This window comes from Lynx rufus, unplaced genomic scaffold, assembly GCF_022079265.1.
Source record: "Lynx rufus isolate CCGP_SWC_20201006 ecotype Redwood Valley unplaced genomic scaffold, mLynRuf1.p SCAF_26, whole genome shotgun sequence".
Lineage (NCBI taxonomy): Eukaryota > Metazoa > Chordata > Mammalia > Carnivora > Felidae > Lynx > Lynx rufus.
The window spans coordinates 695824-714603 of NW_025814841.1; the positions used below are offsets into that span (position 1 = coordinate 695824).

Here is an 18780-nt window from a genome sequence, read left to right on the forward strand (position 1 = left end):
CTTTCTTTCTTTCTTCCTTTCTTTCTCTTTATTTTCTTTCTTTCTTTCTTTCTTTCTTTCTTTCTTTCTTTCTTTCTTTCTCCTTCCCCTTTCTCCTCCCTTTTCTGTCTTTCTCTTTCTTTCTTTCTTTCTTTCTTTCTTTCTTTCTTTCTTTCTTTCCCTCCCTCCCTCCCTCCCTCCCTCCCTCCCTCCTAGATTGGGTCTTGCAGTAGTTTGTTAAAAGGGCTGAGTGCAAAGAAAGGAGGAAATAATGAAAAAGGCAAATATTCAACAAACTGGTCTTATGGGTTCTGTAATTCTGTTGAATAGCTTATCTTTTTCCTTTTTTTAACTTCAGGTTGTATTTAAAGGGTCACACTGGGACAGCAGGAAAACAGAGCAGCCTGATCTTACATGGTGCTGATTTCAGCACTAAAGATGCAGATAATGACAACTGTATGTGCAAATGTGCCCTCATGCTAACAGGAGGTAAGTCCTATGGGGCCATTCTCTAAGTTATGTTTCATTGGTTTGAGGCTTGAAGTTTCTTATCTATGAGAAAGGACTGTGATCTTCTGGTCAGGAAACTTAAGAGCAAGTCCCTAGAGATCATTTTGTTTTGCCCACTAATTTACCATGTGCAAGACATTGCTAGCATATTTATAAGTTTGCCTCCTCCCCCATTGTCTGTAAAGGGGGCATGCTAAGCTTGGTTCTGAAAAAATTCTTTAGCTTCTTTTTTTTTTTTTTTTCAACGTTTATTTATTTTTGGGACAGAGAGAGACAGAGCATGAACGGGGGAGGGGCAGAGAGAGAGGGAGACACAGAATCGGAAAGAGGCTCCAGGCTCTGAGCCGTCAGCCCAGAGCCTGACGCGGGGCTCGAACTCCCGGACCGCGAGATCGTGACCTGGCTGAAGTCGGACGCTTAACCGACTGCGCCACCCAGGCGCCCCTCTTTAGCTTCTTAAAGTGCCAGTTATTCTACCTTCTAAATAATCATAATGATACCCATAGTGGAATGGGTAACAATTTGGGAATTCAGCATACACGGGAAAGCCAACAAAAAACAAACAAAGAAACAAAAAAACCACCTTCTTACAAAGTATTTTGCAACTATGTAGTACGGTTCATTGACCATTCTATTGAAATTGAATAAGAAGAATAAAGAAGTGTACTGAGATCTAAAGTTATAAAATTCAGACCAGCAACACTAGGGCTTTTCAATGTATGGTATTGACTTCTGCAAGACATTTGAGCTGGTCTAAGAGATACCATTAAATAATACTATATCACCGAGTAAGAAAGATAAATCCTTTTTTTAACCTTCTCATTGTCTTTGAGCCTTCTGATTGTGTCAAAAGAAAAATTCTCAGTTTGGTGCTAGTGTATCTATAATACTTCTTGAACACTTACTCGATAATCATTCAATAATCTTTAGAGCAAAGAAGGAGAAAACCCTTAGGCCTCAGGCTCAGGGCCTTGGTTAGACAATGGAACCTACCTAGAAGTGAATAAAGTGATCTTGTTTTAATTGTATTGGGTTTTATATCTCCCTTTTATTGTAGCAAGTGGTACTGTTTTCTTCTTTAAAAGAATTATATAATCTTTGCATTTTTAAAGTATTCACAATATTTGATCTATAACAAATTATTGATTTAAAGAAAAAATTAAATATTAATAAAAATTATAAATGGATGATGGCAAAAATCTGTGAAGTTGATGCATGACTGGCTGAAGTTTGAGAAACATGTGGCTGAAACCCAATGGCAAGCAAGGTAGCTCAAGTCAAGCTATAGGTTCTGGCAAGGAAGGAGTTGGCACCCAGCAAAACTGTAAAGGAAAACTTTTTTCCAGTGCTTCTCTTCTCACAGTTTTTTTGTTCTTTCTCTCTCTGAATGGAATAGCAGTCACTCCAACCCTCAGCTTTCCTGGTTCTCCTTCTGTGTTAATCTACAACAAACCATGTTTTCATTGACAGTAAGGAAAAAAAAAGCCTCGAAATCCATTATTATATATTAGTATATGTTATTGCATAGGTTGTACTCCCTTAGTTGAATGCCAAACCAGCTGTGTGAGATAAGCAGGGAGACAAACTCTATCTCCACTTTGTACATAAGGAAAATAAAAGCAAGTTAATGCTTACCATTTTATATTTAACACCCAGCACAGTAGATGTGGCACACAGGAACTCAGTTAAAAGTATGGCACATGAATAAATGAACATTTTGTAACCCTTGAAATCATGTTCAAATTTTGAAGCCAGTGAAATGGATCATTAGGTTGACACTTTGTCATCAGTTAACAGAGCATGGGAGAATAGGGAGGGGTGGTTTTACAGAAATCTTTCCACCTTCATCCCATCCCTACGTCCTCCATTATTACCACCACCAAATCACATCCCATTGACCCCCCTCCACCACACTTACATTAACATCATTTCAACATGGGACCAACTCTAGTATTATCAAAGCCAACCTGTTACGATTCTTCTTCTATCATATCCTCCTCCTTAAACTTTAAAATGCTATTCTGGCATCATATGCAACCTCATCAAATAGGTAAAAGTCCTCTATATGTAACTTTATGACCCCCTCCCCAAAACAGTTGTTAAAATTTAGATTGGTACCCACAGGTTAGGTTTTAAACTGTTTTCCTGAAAGAAAAAAAAATTTTCATTACTTCCCTGATCCCATAAATGGAATTGTCAACAACTTTATACAGAGACAAAAGGACTTTGATTGTCTAGTTTGCTGTTCATTTTAATATTGAAATGTGCTTCATTTTCTCCATGTCTATTTTTACAGATAGCTTTTCTTACCAAATAAATGCAATGCCTGAAAGAACAACAGTAAAATATTTCAAATGTTGCCTTAGAAGAGCATTCCAATATGTTCATATTTCTGTCATAATAATGAGAAATATAGAGCTAAGCAAAGAGGAAAATGCACCTCTTGGTTGTTGGTGAGAAAATTTCATTGCTCAGATTTATGATTTTATTTCTGCTTCAAATGATTGAACTTTGTCATGTTCTTTCATCCATAATCATTCCTGGACCTGCTTCTTACTCACCAATAAACACATATGTTGGGGAGAGAAAATTTCCACTTATTGCTTGGGCTGGAATAGTCTAACTAAATGTGTTTTTGTAATAAACGCCATTACCCTATCAAATATCCTTTTGAAAGAATCCAGGCCTTGCAAACCTATTCACTCTGCAAAGCTAAAATGTGGAATTTAGATGGCTAAGAACTGGAGAGCATAAGGATGAATGTCAATGACAGTCCAGGTAACTTGAGTATTGCCTGGAACTTTAGGTCCTACTTAGCTAGTCCCCACTACCAGTATTTATTCTGTCATAGTTTCCCTTAGAACCATTTTCTTCATCTAATGGTTTTTCCTTTCTTTTTTAATTTGTATTTGAACTTGCTGCCTATTTTAAATAGTTTCCTTTAAGCAATAAGATTTTATAGTCTTTGAAGCTAATAATTCATAGTTTTCTGTCACCATCAATTAAAGTTTTATTTCATCTTGTTTATTTACAAAATTTTTCCTTTGTTTCTTCTGAAAGAAATTAAGGGTAGAGTAAGATTTATCGCCCACTAACTGTCCTAAATAGTTTTGTGCAAGTACATGCAGGGATTTGGGTTGGCGAATGTGGTATCGTTGCCACCTTTATATGACAGAGATTGAACAACAAGAGACGAGCTTAATTGAAAGCAGAAGGTATTTCAGTTAGGCATAAAGTAGAACATTTTGATCTTTCTTTATTCTTTCCCAATATCCTAACTTCTTAACTTTCTTCTATCAATTTAACATATTTTTAACAAGTAACTATTACAGATCAACTACTCTTAGAGAAATGAGCAAGACAGAATAGAACTTGCATCTATTGAGGGAGACCATCAACAAAAGAGTAAGCAATAAATAACAATTTCAAACCATAACCAGTTTCAGAGGCAAAATATAACATGATGGAGTTGTTGGAGAAAGGGGAAGTAACTTTAGATTGAGTGTCCAGGGATCAAATGCTGCCAGGGAGGATTGTTCATTTTTGTGGTGGACATCTTCAAGAAGAGAATATAAAGCTATTTTATCTAAAAGAGCTTACTTATGCATGTTCCTGCAGTTGAGGGTCTAGACAAGAAAGTCTCTACTTTCTTCTGGTTCTGTGATTCTATTATTCCATGTACTCACTGTGGCTGATGTAAGGAAAACCATGTGATATTATTTTTCAGTGCATGGGTTGTGATTCGTAGTATAGTGTAGAGTGGAAAGGAGGTGTAATGGGCTGAGAAAGTACATTTACATCAATAGAAATAGATACCACAATGCTTTATACCTCCTTTCCCAGAAGTATATGTACTTGTTTCTACCTTACCAGAAAGCCAGCAATTTTTCCATCCAATGTAAATGTTGAAAATTTTTCATGTTTTGTTACAGATTTCTTCTGGGACCAGAATATATATTTCAAGGTCAAAATTGCCCCATACAGTTGCTTCTGTGCAACTGCCCTTTTAATTAATAGTTAAATAAAGGTGATTTATCAGCCCAGATTTATAAGCCAGAAATGTCTTTGTTCTATGATGGAACTGACCTTAGGAAAATTTGTAAGTTTTCTCCTTAGGTTTCCTCCTATATGTAGGATATTGTGAAAAATCCATATACCTCAGTATTGGGAGGGACCAAGTTAAGAGATGATTGTAGGCAGTATTTTCAGTCCTGTAGGACAGTTCGTTTTGTGCCTTCCTGAGCCCCAAGAAAGGAATCAGTTTCTTTTAAACTTAACAGTTTTATCTACTATTTAACATTAAGAAAATGAAAATGTAATCTCATTCAATGCATGCTTTTGTTTTATAGGGATTTATTGTATATAAAAACAAATATGTAAAAATCTTCTGACTCCAGAATTCTGAAAAGGAACAACTTAGATTGTCACATTCAAAGCGAATATTACATTTCAAGAAAACGGGGTCTTTAGTACTAAATTAGCATTCTTCAAATAGTCTTTCTAAAAGACTATTAGAAACTACAATTACTAAAGGTTGCTGACAAAACAAAACATGGTATTGTTTTACATTCTGTTCCTTACCTTACTTTTCTTTCAACACAGTTTCCACATTTAGTGTATAATATAAAAACTATGTAAAAATGTGACCTAACCTTCTACAGAAAGAATCTGTTGTGGTAGAAACTCTGATCTCTTTTCCCACGCATAAACTATGTCAGACGACAGACAAGACTTTGCTAAAGCTAACAAAGGATATTTCTCAGTTCAGCCCTTAAAAGACAGGATAAAGCCATACACATAAATTTCTTAGTACACCCTACAACTTCCCAGATGCTAACAGCAGAGTTGGTAAATGCTTGCAGGAAGAGTTGATATTGCCTGCTATATAATCTTGAAGACAAAGAAAATGAAAGAAATTAGCAGCTTCTCCAACTGGCAAATGACGCTGAGTGACAAGATCTTTGGGAAAATATAATCATCTTAGAGTTTTTAATAATCCAGGAAGGATGTGCTAAGCATTGCCAGATAACTGGCATTCCCTAGGTTTTAAGGCAAAAATGTTGAGGGAAAAGATCCATATGGATAATTTAAGGTTGACCACAGAAATCTACATTGCATTACTTTATTTCAAAGCAATTTCTCATTTGTACATATCCAGTACACAAAATGTTCCACAAAATGTGTGTTACAGAGACTCTGTGCTGTCTACTACTGTATACTGAGTGCCTAGCACAGTGCCTGGCCCATAGTATGTGCTCAATAAATATTGGTCGAGTGAATGAATACTTTATCACAGGCTCTGAAAGGGCATTACAAAGTCACAAATGATCCCAGTGAGAAGGCATAAAAGTAAATCAGTGTGAGTCTGAATGTGACTGTTGCTTGAACTGAGGTTTAAAATACGTAAGTATACATATGTATTTGCAGGCACACACATGAAACAATTTGATGAAGATATGAGAATTGGGACTAAATTTTAAGAATAACTAAACCCCAGAAGACTAAGCTCGAGAACTGGAAAAATTTGTTAGATTCCTGTCTTCCAAGTAAATATGAACATTTCTAAGTACAAATTTATATTCCTATTTTCTGAAGGAAATTTTTGCTTATTGGGAAAAGAAAAGCAGAGAATATCAGAAAATGTCTTTCAAACGGTAAATTTGGGAAAAAAAAAAAGTGAACCAGAACTGATAGTCCCATAGTACAAGTCTGCCACCGAAGGTTAATAATTGACAATGCATGAGAAATCATCAAACGCTTACTTTTGTGTTATTTTACTCTCATAATAATATATCAAATATTACTGCACTCATATGAACAGGCATTTTTGCATTATATTAAATGGTTTATATTTAATAACTTACAGGACACTTCTAAAAACCCTTTGAAATCAGCACCACAGTAATGCTTTTGGCAAGAAGTGAGATACAGAAACATTAGATAATTTACCCAAGGTCACAGAATTAGCACTAGAGGTAAGATTTGAACACAACCTCCAGATAAGCCATCACTTGATCTGCTCCTTCTCCGGCCTCTGTTAAAATGAGTGGCATTCAAAGGCAACAGGTATCTCTCTATTTTACTGTTTGCAGCGCGTTAGCAGGGATTTCCTCATTTAAACCTTAAAAGTGAAATGAGGTGCAAGGGAGGGAAGAGACAGTAAGAGAATACCTAAAGGTTTTCAGTGAATTCAAGATCACTGGCCAGGATCAACAACTTTTCATCTTTGGAACAAAAAGAAGAGAAAGGGAAAAAAAGCCAAGTCCTTGGCCTGAGAGGGATATAGTATGAGGTGACAGAGAGAACACAGACATCTAGGAAAGGTCCTTTGCCTCCCGCGTGCTACTCCTTGAGGCTACCTATGGATAAGGCCAAGTTTGTGCACGTGAACTCAGTAAGTGATTTTCATAATGAAAAATGGCACCATCAGTTTTGTGCAGCCTCATTCTTAGTTAGCAAGAGAGGAACTCTTATGTTCTGTGCAAGTTCTTTTGTGCATTGCTGACTAGAATGTATGCATTGAAAATGAATGAAAGAAATCCATAAGAACAGATATATCTTTACAGTTTGTTGTACTTTTTACCTTAGAAAGGAAGTGTTGAGAGACATTTTGTTTAGGATCAGAAGAATTTGAGAGTTAGGTTTCCTGATTTTCAAATAAATTTGAACTTCCTGAGTACAAAGTTTAGAATCAAATTCCTACTTTCTGGGCAACGTTTTATTTATTGGTGATAAAATGTGAGTTTTCTGCTTCAAAGATAAAAGACTGGAATGATTTTTAAAGGCCGGAGAGCCAGGCATAGTTAGGACAAAGCTAAATTTTAATGAGTTAAGTGTAAATGAATTAGAAACATGCATCTCAGATTTCTTATTAAAATATACATGAGGTTACAGGTTATAAAGAAAAATGCTTGGCCACGTACAACCCAGCAGTTGCCAATCTTAAAACATTTGAGACATTTTATCAGTTGTCCCAACAGCAGATGGACACTGCTGGTTTCTTCTGTCCGTTGCTTGCATCACTGCGTTCTTTAAAGCTTAAAGTGTCTTTCCTAGATTAACTTCTTTAGCATATTGCGCATTTGTTATTCCTAGGCACACAGAGTTAATATTTCCCCAAGATTGTAAAGCACATATAATATTATTCAGCTACTTGGTATCTTATCAGAGAGGAACTGCAAACCCAGGCATACTCTCTATATGTTCACAAAGAACACCTTCATTCCATGCAAATTTACATAGGTACTGGTTACCCAGGAGCACACAGGATTATCTATGAATGCCAAGGAATACATATGAGTAACAAGGACTCCACTATACTTTTGCCTGTTTTCTATAATCATGCTTTAAAACCTTGTCTTTTCAGGATTTATGTTTAAAAGAGCTGGCCATGTTCAATTTTTTCAAAGAAAAGTAGAAAGTAGAAATTCCTTTGTTGTTTTACTGCATGTGTCAGAGGAAATGGAATACTTACTTGCACACAAATAACTATTTTTGTTTCCTTGTAGTTCAGAATATCTTATAAAGGACACTGCAACAAAAATTGTCATGAGAAATAATCACCCTTTCTTTTTGTGTCGTGCCATCTTAATTCGTCATCTTTATTATCATCAACTGCTCTGTGATAGTCCATTATGTGCAAGGCCCACTGGTCTTAAGATAAAGCGTCAAATACATTAAGGTCTTTGGTTTCAATATGATGTCAAAAGAAATCACTGAAAACAATTGTTCAAATCATGTTAGTTACTTAAATGCCATTGTTTTTACAATGCAAACGTTGCACAACTTACTCATTTGGGTCCAAATTATTGCATATTTCTCTAAGAGACCCTACCAAGCAAATAAGGAGATATGTTGGCACTGATGACCTGGTCTTTATTATTAAATCATTACGGTGCCTGCCCCACAAGATGTAATCCTTTGTGTTCCTACCCTAAACCTTCCATCTTCCTTTCCACATAACTTACACTAAGCACTTATTTAGGATTCTACAGGACCGAATAGTCAATGTGTCATCTTATTTGGGCCATACGACTATGCTGGGAAAATGGTTGGCCAGACATTATAAACCACATTTTATGAATGAGGAACTAAGTGACCATGACCTTGGAACCATCTCCTTACTGCTAGGCATCAGTGTCTTTATTACAGTACTTGCCACATCAACTCAGGTTGTTTGAAGGATGAAATAAGAGAATGCATATAAATACTATAGCATAGTCCCTAATGTATATTAACTATTTTATAAATATCAAATATCATTATTATTATTACTGCTTAGGATCTCTTGGTTATTAACTGGTGCCATCAGCATCAAAGTCTGGATCTTCTAATTTCTTGTCTGGTACACTATAGGCTTTCCATTGCCCACAAGAAAATTTCTGAAAATAAAATAAAAACCTCTGTGTTCTCTCTCCTGTTTATTTTGCTAGCCTTTTGTTGTCTAACCCCTTACCCACTGGCAGTCCAGTCAAGCCAGGCTGCTGACAGACACTCTCTCCTACTCTCTCAGGGTACACACTGTGTTCAGAATTTCTTTCTGTTCAGTGAATTCACATTCATTCTCAGAACACAGCTCAGGTGGTAAATAAGCCAACTTTGTGGACCCACTGACAGGACGTTCTGCCTCTGTATCCATAGATTTCCTTCTTCTCTGTTTAACAACCCTCACCTCATTGTTAAGCAGTTTATTGTCTCGCCCATGAACAAAACTGTGCAGTCTTTGAAGACAGGATTTCTGTTTTATTCAACCCTGACCTCTATATCTTTCTGTTGGTTAATATTTGTTGACTTGATTCTAAAATCATTTTTTTCCCCTTCATCATTCTGCCACATATGCTCAGGATGACTTTGGCAGACCATAGTTACATAATGAAGGTTCTCAATAATATTTGATTAAACATTCAGCCTGATAGATCTGGTTCCCTTGGTTAAATATTGGTTCCTATTTCGAGAGAATGTTTTGCTTATTCATCTGATGATGGACAAGTAGACTGGATAAACTCTAAAGTTTTCCATGAACGTTGTTCAACTTTCCACCAAGACTGCCTGTTTCTTTACCTTTATTTCCTGAGAGTTTCCCCCGTGTTCACTATGTTCCAGTGAACAAGCTACACTGATGTTCTTTTAGTTTCTAAACATGTCAAGCTCTCTTTCTTCCTCAGAACATTGGCATGTGCTATACTCAGCTTAAAAGAGTCTTTCCACATCTTCACATGGCTGCCTCCCTCTCATCCTTCAGATCTCATTAAATACCAGCTTGTTCTGTGAATGTGAAAAGTCAAGTAGGTCTCCTTTTATTCTCCTTCATAGCTCCTTGATTCTTTTCTTTCTTCTTCTTTTTTTAAATCATGAAGTATCGTAAGTATTTTACTTATTCGCTTGCTTTTTGTCTGTTCCTCACATGAGAAGTAAGTTCCATGAAGGGAGTGACCACTTCTGTCTTATTGAGTATTGTGTTAACAACAGTCACAATAATTACATATTGAAGGAATAAATAAAGAATGAATGAACGAACACAGTAGGCATGGATGTTATATATTGTGGTGTCTATCAAATATAACTTTTTAGTAAACTAAACTACTTCAGACTCTGAAAATTTACAAGGAGAAATAGTCAAAAACAGCCAATCTGTCAGTAAGCTTATAGTCACTCCCCCAGTCATTTGTTAAGCAAACTGTTAGGTAGAGTGCTAAGTACATGAGGTAGGCCTGTAAATAGACCATGCCTTTACATTGTTCTTAGGATATTGGATAAAAGACTGTGATTTGATCTTCTGACCTTCTCAGCGTGAGGCTGCTATTTTCTCATGTTAACTATGACCCAGCCATATGGTCTTCTTTCGAGATATCCAAAATGCCATTCCCCTTACCACAAACATTACCCTCCGTTACTCATCAGAAAAAATATAGAAGATCAATTTGTCTGATTCTCTCACGTGCCCCTACTGTTTCTTGTGTCTTTGCTAAACTCATCCAAAATTTCCTAATGAATCTACCCTTCAGCCTGTGCCCTTTATTGCCAGGCTGCTGTTGGAAACAGACTCCTGTCTTCCCACAGTTGTCCAGAACTCTTGTGACTTTCTCTAAACCAAACAAAAATACATACTTTTACCTCGAGTACCTAATGTAACTTGGAGGATCATTCTATGATTCATAGAAGTTCCTAATAATAGAGTAGCTGCCTTTCCTTCAGAGACCATGGTGGATATTTGAAACACTATGAAAGGATCATTAACATGATGGAAGAGTGCATCAAGAAGGTCAGAGAAAAGGAGGAGAAAGTTGAAACACTGGAGCAATCAAGTTGGGTTTCATTTGGTGTTTTGAGAGTCTTTAGGGTAAATGCATTCCCTAATATTAGAATGCTTTTTGTAATACAAATAACATATTTTTACTAGTTGTATTTATCAAAAAAATTTAAAGGAATTAATCTTAAGAAAAAAATGTGGAATTTTACAGTTCTTCCTTCCTTGCCAAACAAGAACTTTCTCGTTTCTCATGTTTTGACTGCATTAACATCTATGTTGTCTGCATACAGTTGGAAAAATAGCGTTTAATACAGTCTTTCCAAATTCAAGACATACCTTATTCTTCTCTAATATGCGCTGTGATTAATACAGCTTGCTATGTCTCTAGTATGACTTTATAAACACAACCTTGCTGTATTCATCTTCCAAAATTGAAAAATGAGAACAAGCTTTTCTCCATTTAACTTTTTCTAAAGTTTCTGCAAAATGATGCTTGTGTTATACACAAGTTAACATCAGTTAAACATCAGTTGTACAGCTTTCTCTTTCTTTAGCTATTAGTCCCTTAGGTATAACTCTGTAATCAAAGGGAGGTCAGCTGTATCCAAATAAAAATATGCCAGAATGTCTCTGGCATAGATCTCTCCCTAAAGATTTCAGTAGTGTTACTTCAGGAGACAGAGAAAAAGTACTATGTTTTATCTAAAAATCGAAGAACTTAATTCATTAAAAAAATAAATTACTAAGTTACCCTTACAGAGAACTATACAAGCATAGGATCTCCATGTTGCTCATCAAGTTGTTTTTCTTTTTAATAAGTTTTGAAAGAGCTTGAACAATCACAGAAAAAAAAATACTGCTGTATAGACACTGTATGGCTACTATTGATGAACACTTCTCATATTGCTGTAAAATATAGGGAGAACATAGTAATTCAAATTCAATTTGTGCATCATAGTCATTGCCCAGTATCCAATTAGTTTCAGAAGCAGCTGAGGGCCAGTTGTTGGCAAAAATATGAAGTAGATGGAGAACATTTCTTTCACTCTATGTAGATATCAGTTGTCAAAGCTTCTGAACTTCCTCGCTAATTATTGTTCTAGTCCTAATAACAAGCTTAACATGGAATGACTAAGGGTATCTGCATTTTACTTGCCCTACATATAAATCTAGGTCTGAAATAGATCTTATCTTGAATCCCAGAAGTTTCCCATCATTACAATGGGAAATGAGTCCCAATGGAGTGACCCTGAAGCTTGGTTTCCATGGAAGCTTTCCTCTCTACTCATACATGGCCTAAATTGGATGTCACTTAAAACAGTTGCACTTACCCAGAAGCTTTTTGTTGAATGCCTCGTATTTGCAATTGGTCATAACAAGTATAAATGAATTCCACCTTGGTTAATTCCACTAATTTCCAGATGTTCAATTTACTTATAATTGTTTCTTCTCCTTCTTTTCTCTTTCATTATTAACTAATTTTTCAGGCTGGTGGTTTGATGCTTGTGGCCCATCCAATCTAAATGGAATGTTCTATACTGCTGGACAAAACCATGGAAAACTGAATGGGATAAAGTGGCACTACTTCAAAGGGCCCAGTTACTCCTTACGTTCCACAACTATGATGATTCGACCTTTGGACTTTTGAAGGCATAATGTCGAAAGGAGTCATAAAAGCAAATCTGAAGCTACCAGATAAGAAACTGCTTGAAAACTTCTGAAGCAAACAATATTGTCTCCCTTCCAGCCACAAGTGGCATTTATGTGAAGTCACCAAGGTTCTTGACTGTGGACTTGGAGCCTTTAGAGTTCACAAAAGTCTCTAGATGGGATTAATCGTGTTCATAAGTCTTGACTGTGGGGAATGCCACTCACCATCATGTTTTAAAAAGGGAAGAAACTGCTCAGTTCACTGTGCTTCAAACTACTACTGGATCTTATTTTAGAACTATGGTAGCCAGATGATAAATATGGTTAATTTCATATAAAAACTGAAGAAGAAGAAGAAGAAGAAGAGGAGGAGGAGGAGGAGGAGGAAGAGGAAGAAGGAGAAGGAGAAGAAGAAGGAGAGAAGGTATAGGAAGAGGAGGAGAAGGGAGAAGGAGGGAAATGAACAACAACAAAGAAAGAATATACATGAAAAATACAAACAGGCCTGCCGTAATCCTTTGGAAAAGATGTATCACACAAGTGAAATGGTGTTATTTCTATGCAAACCTACTAAAAATCAGTTTATACTTTTGCACAATTTTGATAAAAGTTTAAGAATAATAGCATTGCCCTCTAAGTTGGTTAAATGTTAATGGATTTCAGAAGCCTAACTCTTAAGTCATACTTACTAGTTGATTTCAGTTAACCCATCTTCAAATGTAAATTCCATTTTGGTAAACCATAATGACTTGTAGTGCATGAAGAATAATAGTGTGAGTTAGAAACATCCTCCATTTACTCTGATTTTTTGATACAGTTTTCAGAAAAGAAATAGACATGATCAAGTATGGACATATAAAGCAAAAAATTACCCCCCATGCTACAGTTTTCATTTACTTTAAAAACTGAGTGACATATAAATATATTTATAGCGTGAGTAAAATTTAAAGAATGTGAAATATACCATCAAGCTCTTAAAATAATATACATGCATTTAATATTTCCTTTGATATTATACATGAAACCAGTATTTTAGAGTGTATTCAGTTGGAGTAAAACCAAATAAACTGGAACAGTTCATTTTACAATATCTTCTTGCATGTGTACACTTAAGTGTAACTTCATTATTTTTAAAATCACCATTTCAATTCTTCATTATGTTATTTCATGCTAATTTAATTTTTGCTAATTAAGTGAAACATGTTTTCCAGATTCACCCTGTTCCAGTTTCTAGGAGAGATACACTTTGAAGTCTATAAAAATAAAAGAAGAATTATAAATACCATTGTACGTAGCATGTTTATATCCATGGTAAACCTAATAGCTGTTTAATCTGGAATATGCAAGATTGTCCTTCATTGAAGCAAACAAACACAAGTTTTGAAAGAAATCTACTATACTATTTTACATTATTTCTTCACGTTTTTCTCTCTCAGGCTCTGTTTTCATAAGCAACTTCTGATTTTTAAAAAATTATTTAGTGGAGAAAATTGTCAAAATTCTGTATTAAACATAAGGAAAACACCCCAAAAGAGAAAATTAATCAGTTATCTGAAAAATTGTGACTTCTAGCTACTATAATTCTCTCAATGAAAATATTCCTATGGGATAATCTATCTTAAGTGAATTTGGGGGGCACAAGTTTTTGTGGCAATTTGAATTTAGTACAGTATTTTATCAAAAATAAACACTGCCTCTAAGTGTTCAAGGTTACAGTAGTGAAGCATTTTTATCAAAATGTGAGTTATTATGAGGTAAGAAAACTGAAATACATATTAAGTGTCCTTAGAAAAATAACCTTGTTCAAGGCAACAATATAGATTTCCTCTATTTGAGAGAATAAAGCTATTCCATTTTTAGGAAAATATTTTTTAAATTTGCCATCAAGTCTTCATGTTTATGCATCTGTAACAACCCCATTTTGCCTCACAAGTGACATTCTCCCATATTATGCAGTTCAGTTCTTGGTGACTCCTTCATAGCACTGTTCAGCCTCTCCCTCTAAAGTCCTTCTTGATTGTTTTCATTTAAGTGAATGAAAGTGAGTGTTTTGTTCTTTTGTGTTCCTACAGATTTTTGTTACCAGTCTTTTGATAAATACTATTTCCCAACTCATATTACAAAAATAAAATGAAATAATGAAAAAAAAAAGAAAGCATGATATTTACTGTTTTGTTATCTGGGTTTGAAAAAATGAAATATTGTTTCCAATTATTTATAATAAAGCAGTATAAAATGTTTTATGACTTCATTATGTGTACTGTGTAATGCTTACAGCTGTGCAACTATTTAATATGTGTATCCTTTACATTTTAATTATTTCAAGATAAGATAATTAGGTATTAGGATCTTGTCTTTATGTTTTTATCTCATTAAACTTTATGTGGTTTCTAGACCATTTTTCTCACATCAGTCACAGATTTATTTGATTTTAAATAAAACTGAAAATGTATTCATGCAACCTCATCTCATTTTCAATAAATGTTTTACAAATTTTAAAATTAGAGATCTAGGGGCGCCTGGGTGGCGCAGTCGGTTAAGCGTCCGACTTCAGCCAGGTCACGATCTTGCAGTGCGTGAGTTGGAGCCCCACGTCAGGCTCTGGGCTGATGTCTCAGAGCCTGGAGCCTGTTTCCGATTCTGTGTCTCCCTCTCTCTCTGCCCCTCCCCCGTTCATGCTCTGTCTCTCTCTGTCCCAAAAATAAATAAATGTTGAAAAAAATTTTTTTTTAAATTAGAGATCTATAGAAGTATGGAATCACTGGGAGAAAAAAAAAAAAAAACTACTAAATTAACTAATCCCTCAATCTCTGAAAAACTTCCAGTCTGGGATGTGATAAGAAAGCTTAGCTCCATTAGAATGTTAGATCAAAGCAATGGGTCTCAGTCCCACATCTCTGTATGGTTGTATGTTCTACCAGTTATGATGCCATATTATCATATAACAATTGACAATAAATTCTGGGAGCTCTGAACTGGAATAATGGGAGATGTGTTGAATATTTGAGAATGGAATAAAAGGGAAAGCATAAGGAGGTGCTACCAGCCCATCATGCCTGTAATCCTATCAGTGGTCTTATAAGGTCAGTCTCCTTAGAAGGAAGTTTCTTACTTTGCCCCTTGATTCTGCACCCATTAACACCACACTGATTTGAACATTTATTAACTTCCATCTACATGATTGAAAAACATATCCTTTCTCCCATTTTCTGCTTCTATTTTCCCATATCCACATAAGCTTATTCTTAGAGCCAGACTTCTGAAAGTTTCTCCCCAGCCCAAAACCCTTCAGTGTTTCCTCACTACTGCCTAAATTTGAAATAAATATGTCAGGTTAACCCCAGCCTACATCTCCAGATAACTTCACTCCACCTACTCCATATTTCAATCAAAATGAAGAAGCCTCTGTGGTAGACTAATTACAAGTATGACCACTACCATTCCCCTTTCTCTACTCCTGCCCTTACAATGTGACTTTGCAGTTCATCCCATAAAAAGGTGGAGTCTACTTCCTAAATGGCTGGCTTGAGACTTGCACTAGCCCATAGAATGCAGAAGTGCCTATATGTCACTTTTGAGGGAAGGTCTCAAGAGTAATTCAGCTTCAGCCTACTTCTCAAGGTGAAAAAGCCCAGGGTAACTTAAAGGAAATTTGGAGATCACAGGAAGCAAGTTTACCAGCTGAGACCCCTGCCCCTAGTCCCAACAGCCACCACCTGACACACCACATGACACCAGATACGTGAGGGATCTCAGCTGAGATCAACTGAACCCGGCTCAGATGAGCGGAACTGCCCAGAATAATCAGAAGAGACATTAAGGGATGGTTGTTTTAAGCCACTACATTTTTGGGTGTTTTATTAAACATCATTGTAGCCATAACTAACTAATACAGAATGAAATAACAACCAACCTCTCGACACACACACAAGATTTTTGTGAATCCTAAGGTTTCAGAACCACTCCCCAAAATTATGTTCTCTTCCTTCAGATGGGCAAATGTTCTAACAGTCCTCCATGGTGCATCAAAATTTTAGTTCCTTCCTGATACTTTTTCTGATGTCTTCTAATAATCATCACCCTCTCTCCACTCACCAAGCTTTTAACACATTTTGCTTGAGCTTTGTTTTCTCTTTTCTACTGTTTTATAAGAAGCTGTCTCCTACTCACTTTTTTAATTCCCCACAGTACCTGTTAGACTCTTGTTATTTGTTCAATGGAACTGAATTGCTCTGAAAGATGAAGAAATCCCTTCTATCTATACAAAATCCAATACCTGTAGATTTGACCACTATCTTAAGCCATTTAAGATCTTAAGCCATTTGCAGACTTTAAACTTAGCTCATTTTCTTCCAGAAAAAAAAAAGATGTCCAAATTTATAATTTATAATTTTAGTCAGCTCAGAAATTTACTTCATTACCAACTTTGCTGGAGCATTTTTATTGTGTAGATTGAAAGAGGTCTATGTGTTTCTTTTAACTTTAAATTATGTAAATATAAGAAATGTGCTGTTGAATAGTAATTATTCACCTTTATTACACATTTGCTATTGTTATTTTAGCGTAAGACAATTTTGAATTTAGATATATGGATTTAACCTTTGGGATTTTGCTCCTTGAATAAGCATTGTCTTGTCTAACTCAAGGTCAATACATTCTTATGAATTCTTCTGATCATTACTGTATTGATTTCTTACTTGATATCAGCCATTGAGGTTAAAATTAAAATTGAACATACAAATAAAGGTAAACATAATGAAAAAATTCCTAGGAAATATTGACGTTAAACAAGTCGTTACATCTCTTGCATTCTTTCAAAAAAGAAACCAACAGACTCACCTGAAATAGCAGATAATGGTTAAGGTTTAATAACTCCCAGGGCTTTGCCTTTTAATCAAGGAAAAACAATTGCAAACTCTGCCATATTAACTCTCATTTTGATGAGAAATGTGAAAGTATATTTTATTTTATCTTATTTTCGTGGAGGGCAGAATGACTCCTGCTATCCTCTTTTACAGGCAAGCTCCTACTTCATCCACTCATAAGACCAGTGTGCCTCCTGACCATCCATCCATTCTATCTTGGCTTCCATGGGGAATTGATGTTCATGATGTGATGGTGGGAAGCAGAAAGTTACCACTATCAGCTAATTTTGCCACAGAACTACAACTACCCTAAGTTTCTCTTATATACAATCTTTTTTTTTTTTTTTTTTTTTTTTTTTAGTAAATACACATTGGCTTCCCAGATATGCTGTAAAGAACCAGAATCAAACAAAAGAAAAGTGAGGGGGGGTGCTAAAACATTTTAAGTTAAAAATGGATTTAAAAGAAATTATAATCAAGGAATATTCATTTGTATGAATTGTAATACAATGTGTAAGCATCAAAACAGTGGTATAAAAGGTTAGAGAAGACATTATTCAGGTTCTAAATTAACTTAAATATTTCCATTAGGAAAGGTACAACCATAATAGTCATAATGAGATGCTGGATTATACTTATATAAGCTCTTCCTTTGGGAAATTATTTTATAGCTGTAATTTAATGATAGAATGGGAATTATATTTAACAAATATACTGAATCATTACTAGCATCCAGATGAAGCATTAGGCAGAAAAATTTTAATTAATAGGATTAAGCTACAAAAAGAAGACTGAGACAGGAGTGATTAAGTCCACTAAAGGTTGTGTTGTGGGATAGCTGTGTATAATAATGATTAGTGTGTAAAGACAAAAATGAGTAACTATAACTCAATAGTAAATTTTATATATACATGTTTTTAAAATTAAAAGAAACATGTAGGCCTCTCTGAATTCACATAATCGATTTCACAAAAGATGGCATCTGAGCTTTATTTTGAAAGTTTATTGGGAGTTTACAGAGAGACAGAGGAACTACAAAGGCATAAAAATGTCAGAAAGCACGGAGTTATGGGGAACTCCAAGTGGTTCAGTATGAATGGACTATAAAGTTTCTTTGAGTGAAGGGTAAGCAGGAGATGAGGCTGGAGATAGGGCCAGATAAGGAAGGACTTTAAGTCATGTTCTTAAGCTTAGGCTTTATTTTCTTGTTAAAGGGAGACAGTGCAGGGTTTTACACACTTTAGGAAGACTAAATGTGCTGCAATTAGTAGGAATTGAAAGGGAGTAAGACCAGAGAAGTTTGAATCAGTGAAGATGCTATTCTATAAGCCTGTTAAGAAGAAAGACCTGATCTATACAGCAGTGGCAGTAGGAATGGACTGAAGAAGTTGGATTTTGAGAGATACTAAGGAAAAAAAATCCAAAAAATTTAATGATTGGATGGAAGGTGGGGAAGAGATGAAGGTCATTTCATATCTTTGTCCTGATTAATTAAATAGAAGGTGGTACAGATGTCAAAAGAGGAAT

The 18780-nt window shown here is 35.4% G+C and overlaps 1 protein-coding gene across 3 annotated transcripts in view; it reads left to right on the forward strand.

Moving 5' to 3' along the window:
• The window catches only part of ANGPT1 (angiopoietin 1), a 240702-nt gene extending 227913 nt beyond the window's left edge, over positions 1–12789 (forward strand). For all 3 annotated transcript variants that reach the window (XM_047088928.1, XM_047088929.1, XM_047088930.1), the window contains 2 exons: positions 338–468; positions 12226–12789. In XM_047088928.1, the coding sequence (XP_046944884.1) occupies positions 338–468; positions 12226–12386 (292 nt within the window). In that variant the 3' untranslated portion in view covers positions 12387–12789. The remainder of the gene's footprint in view (positions 1–337; positions 469–12225) is intronic.
• The last annotated feature ends 5991 nt before the right edge of the window (positions 12790–18780 follow it).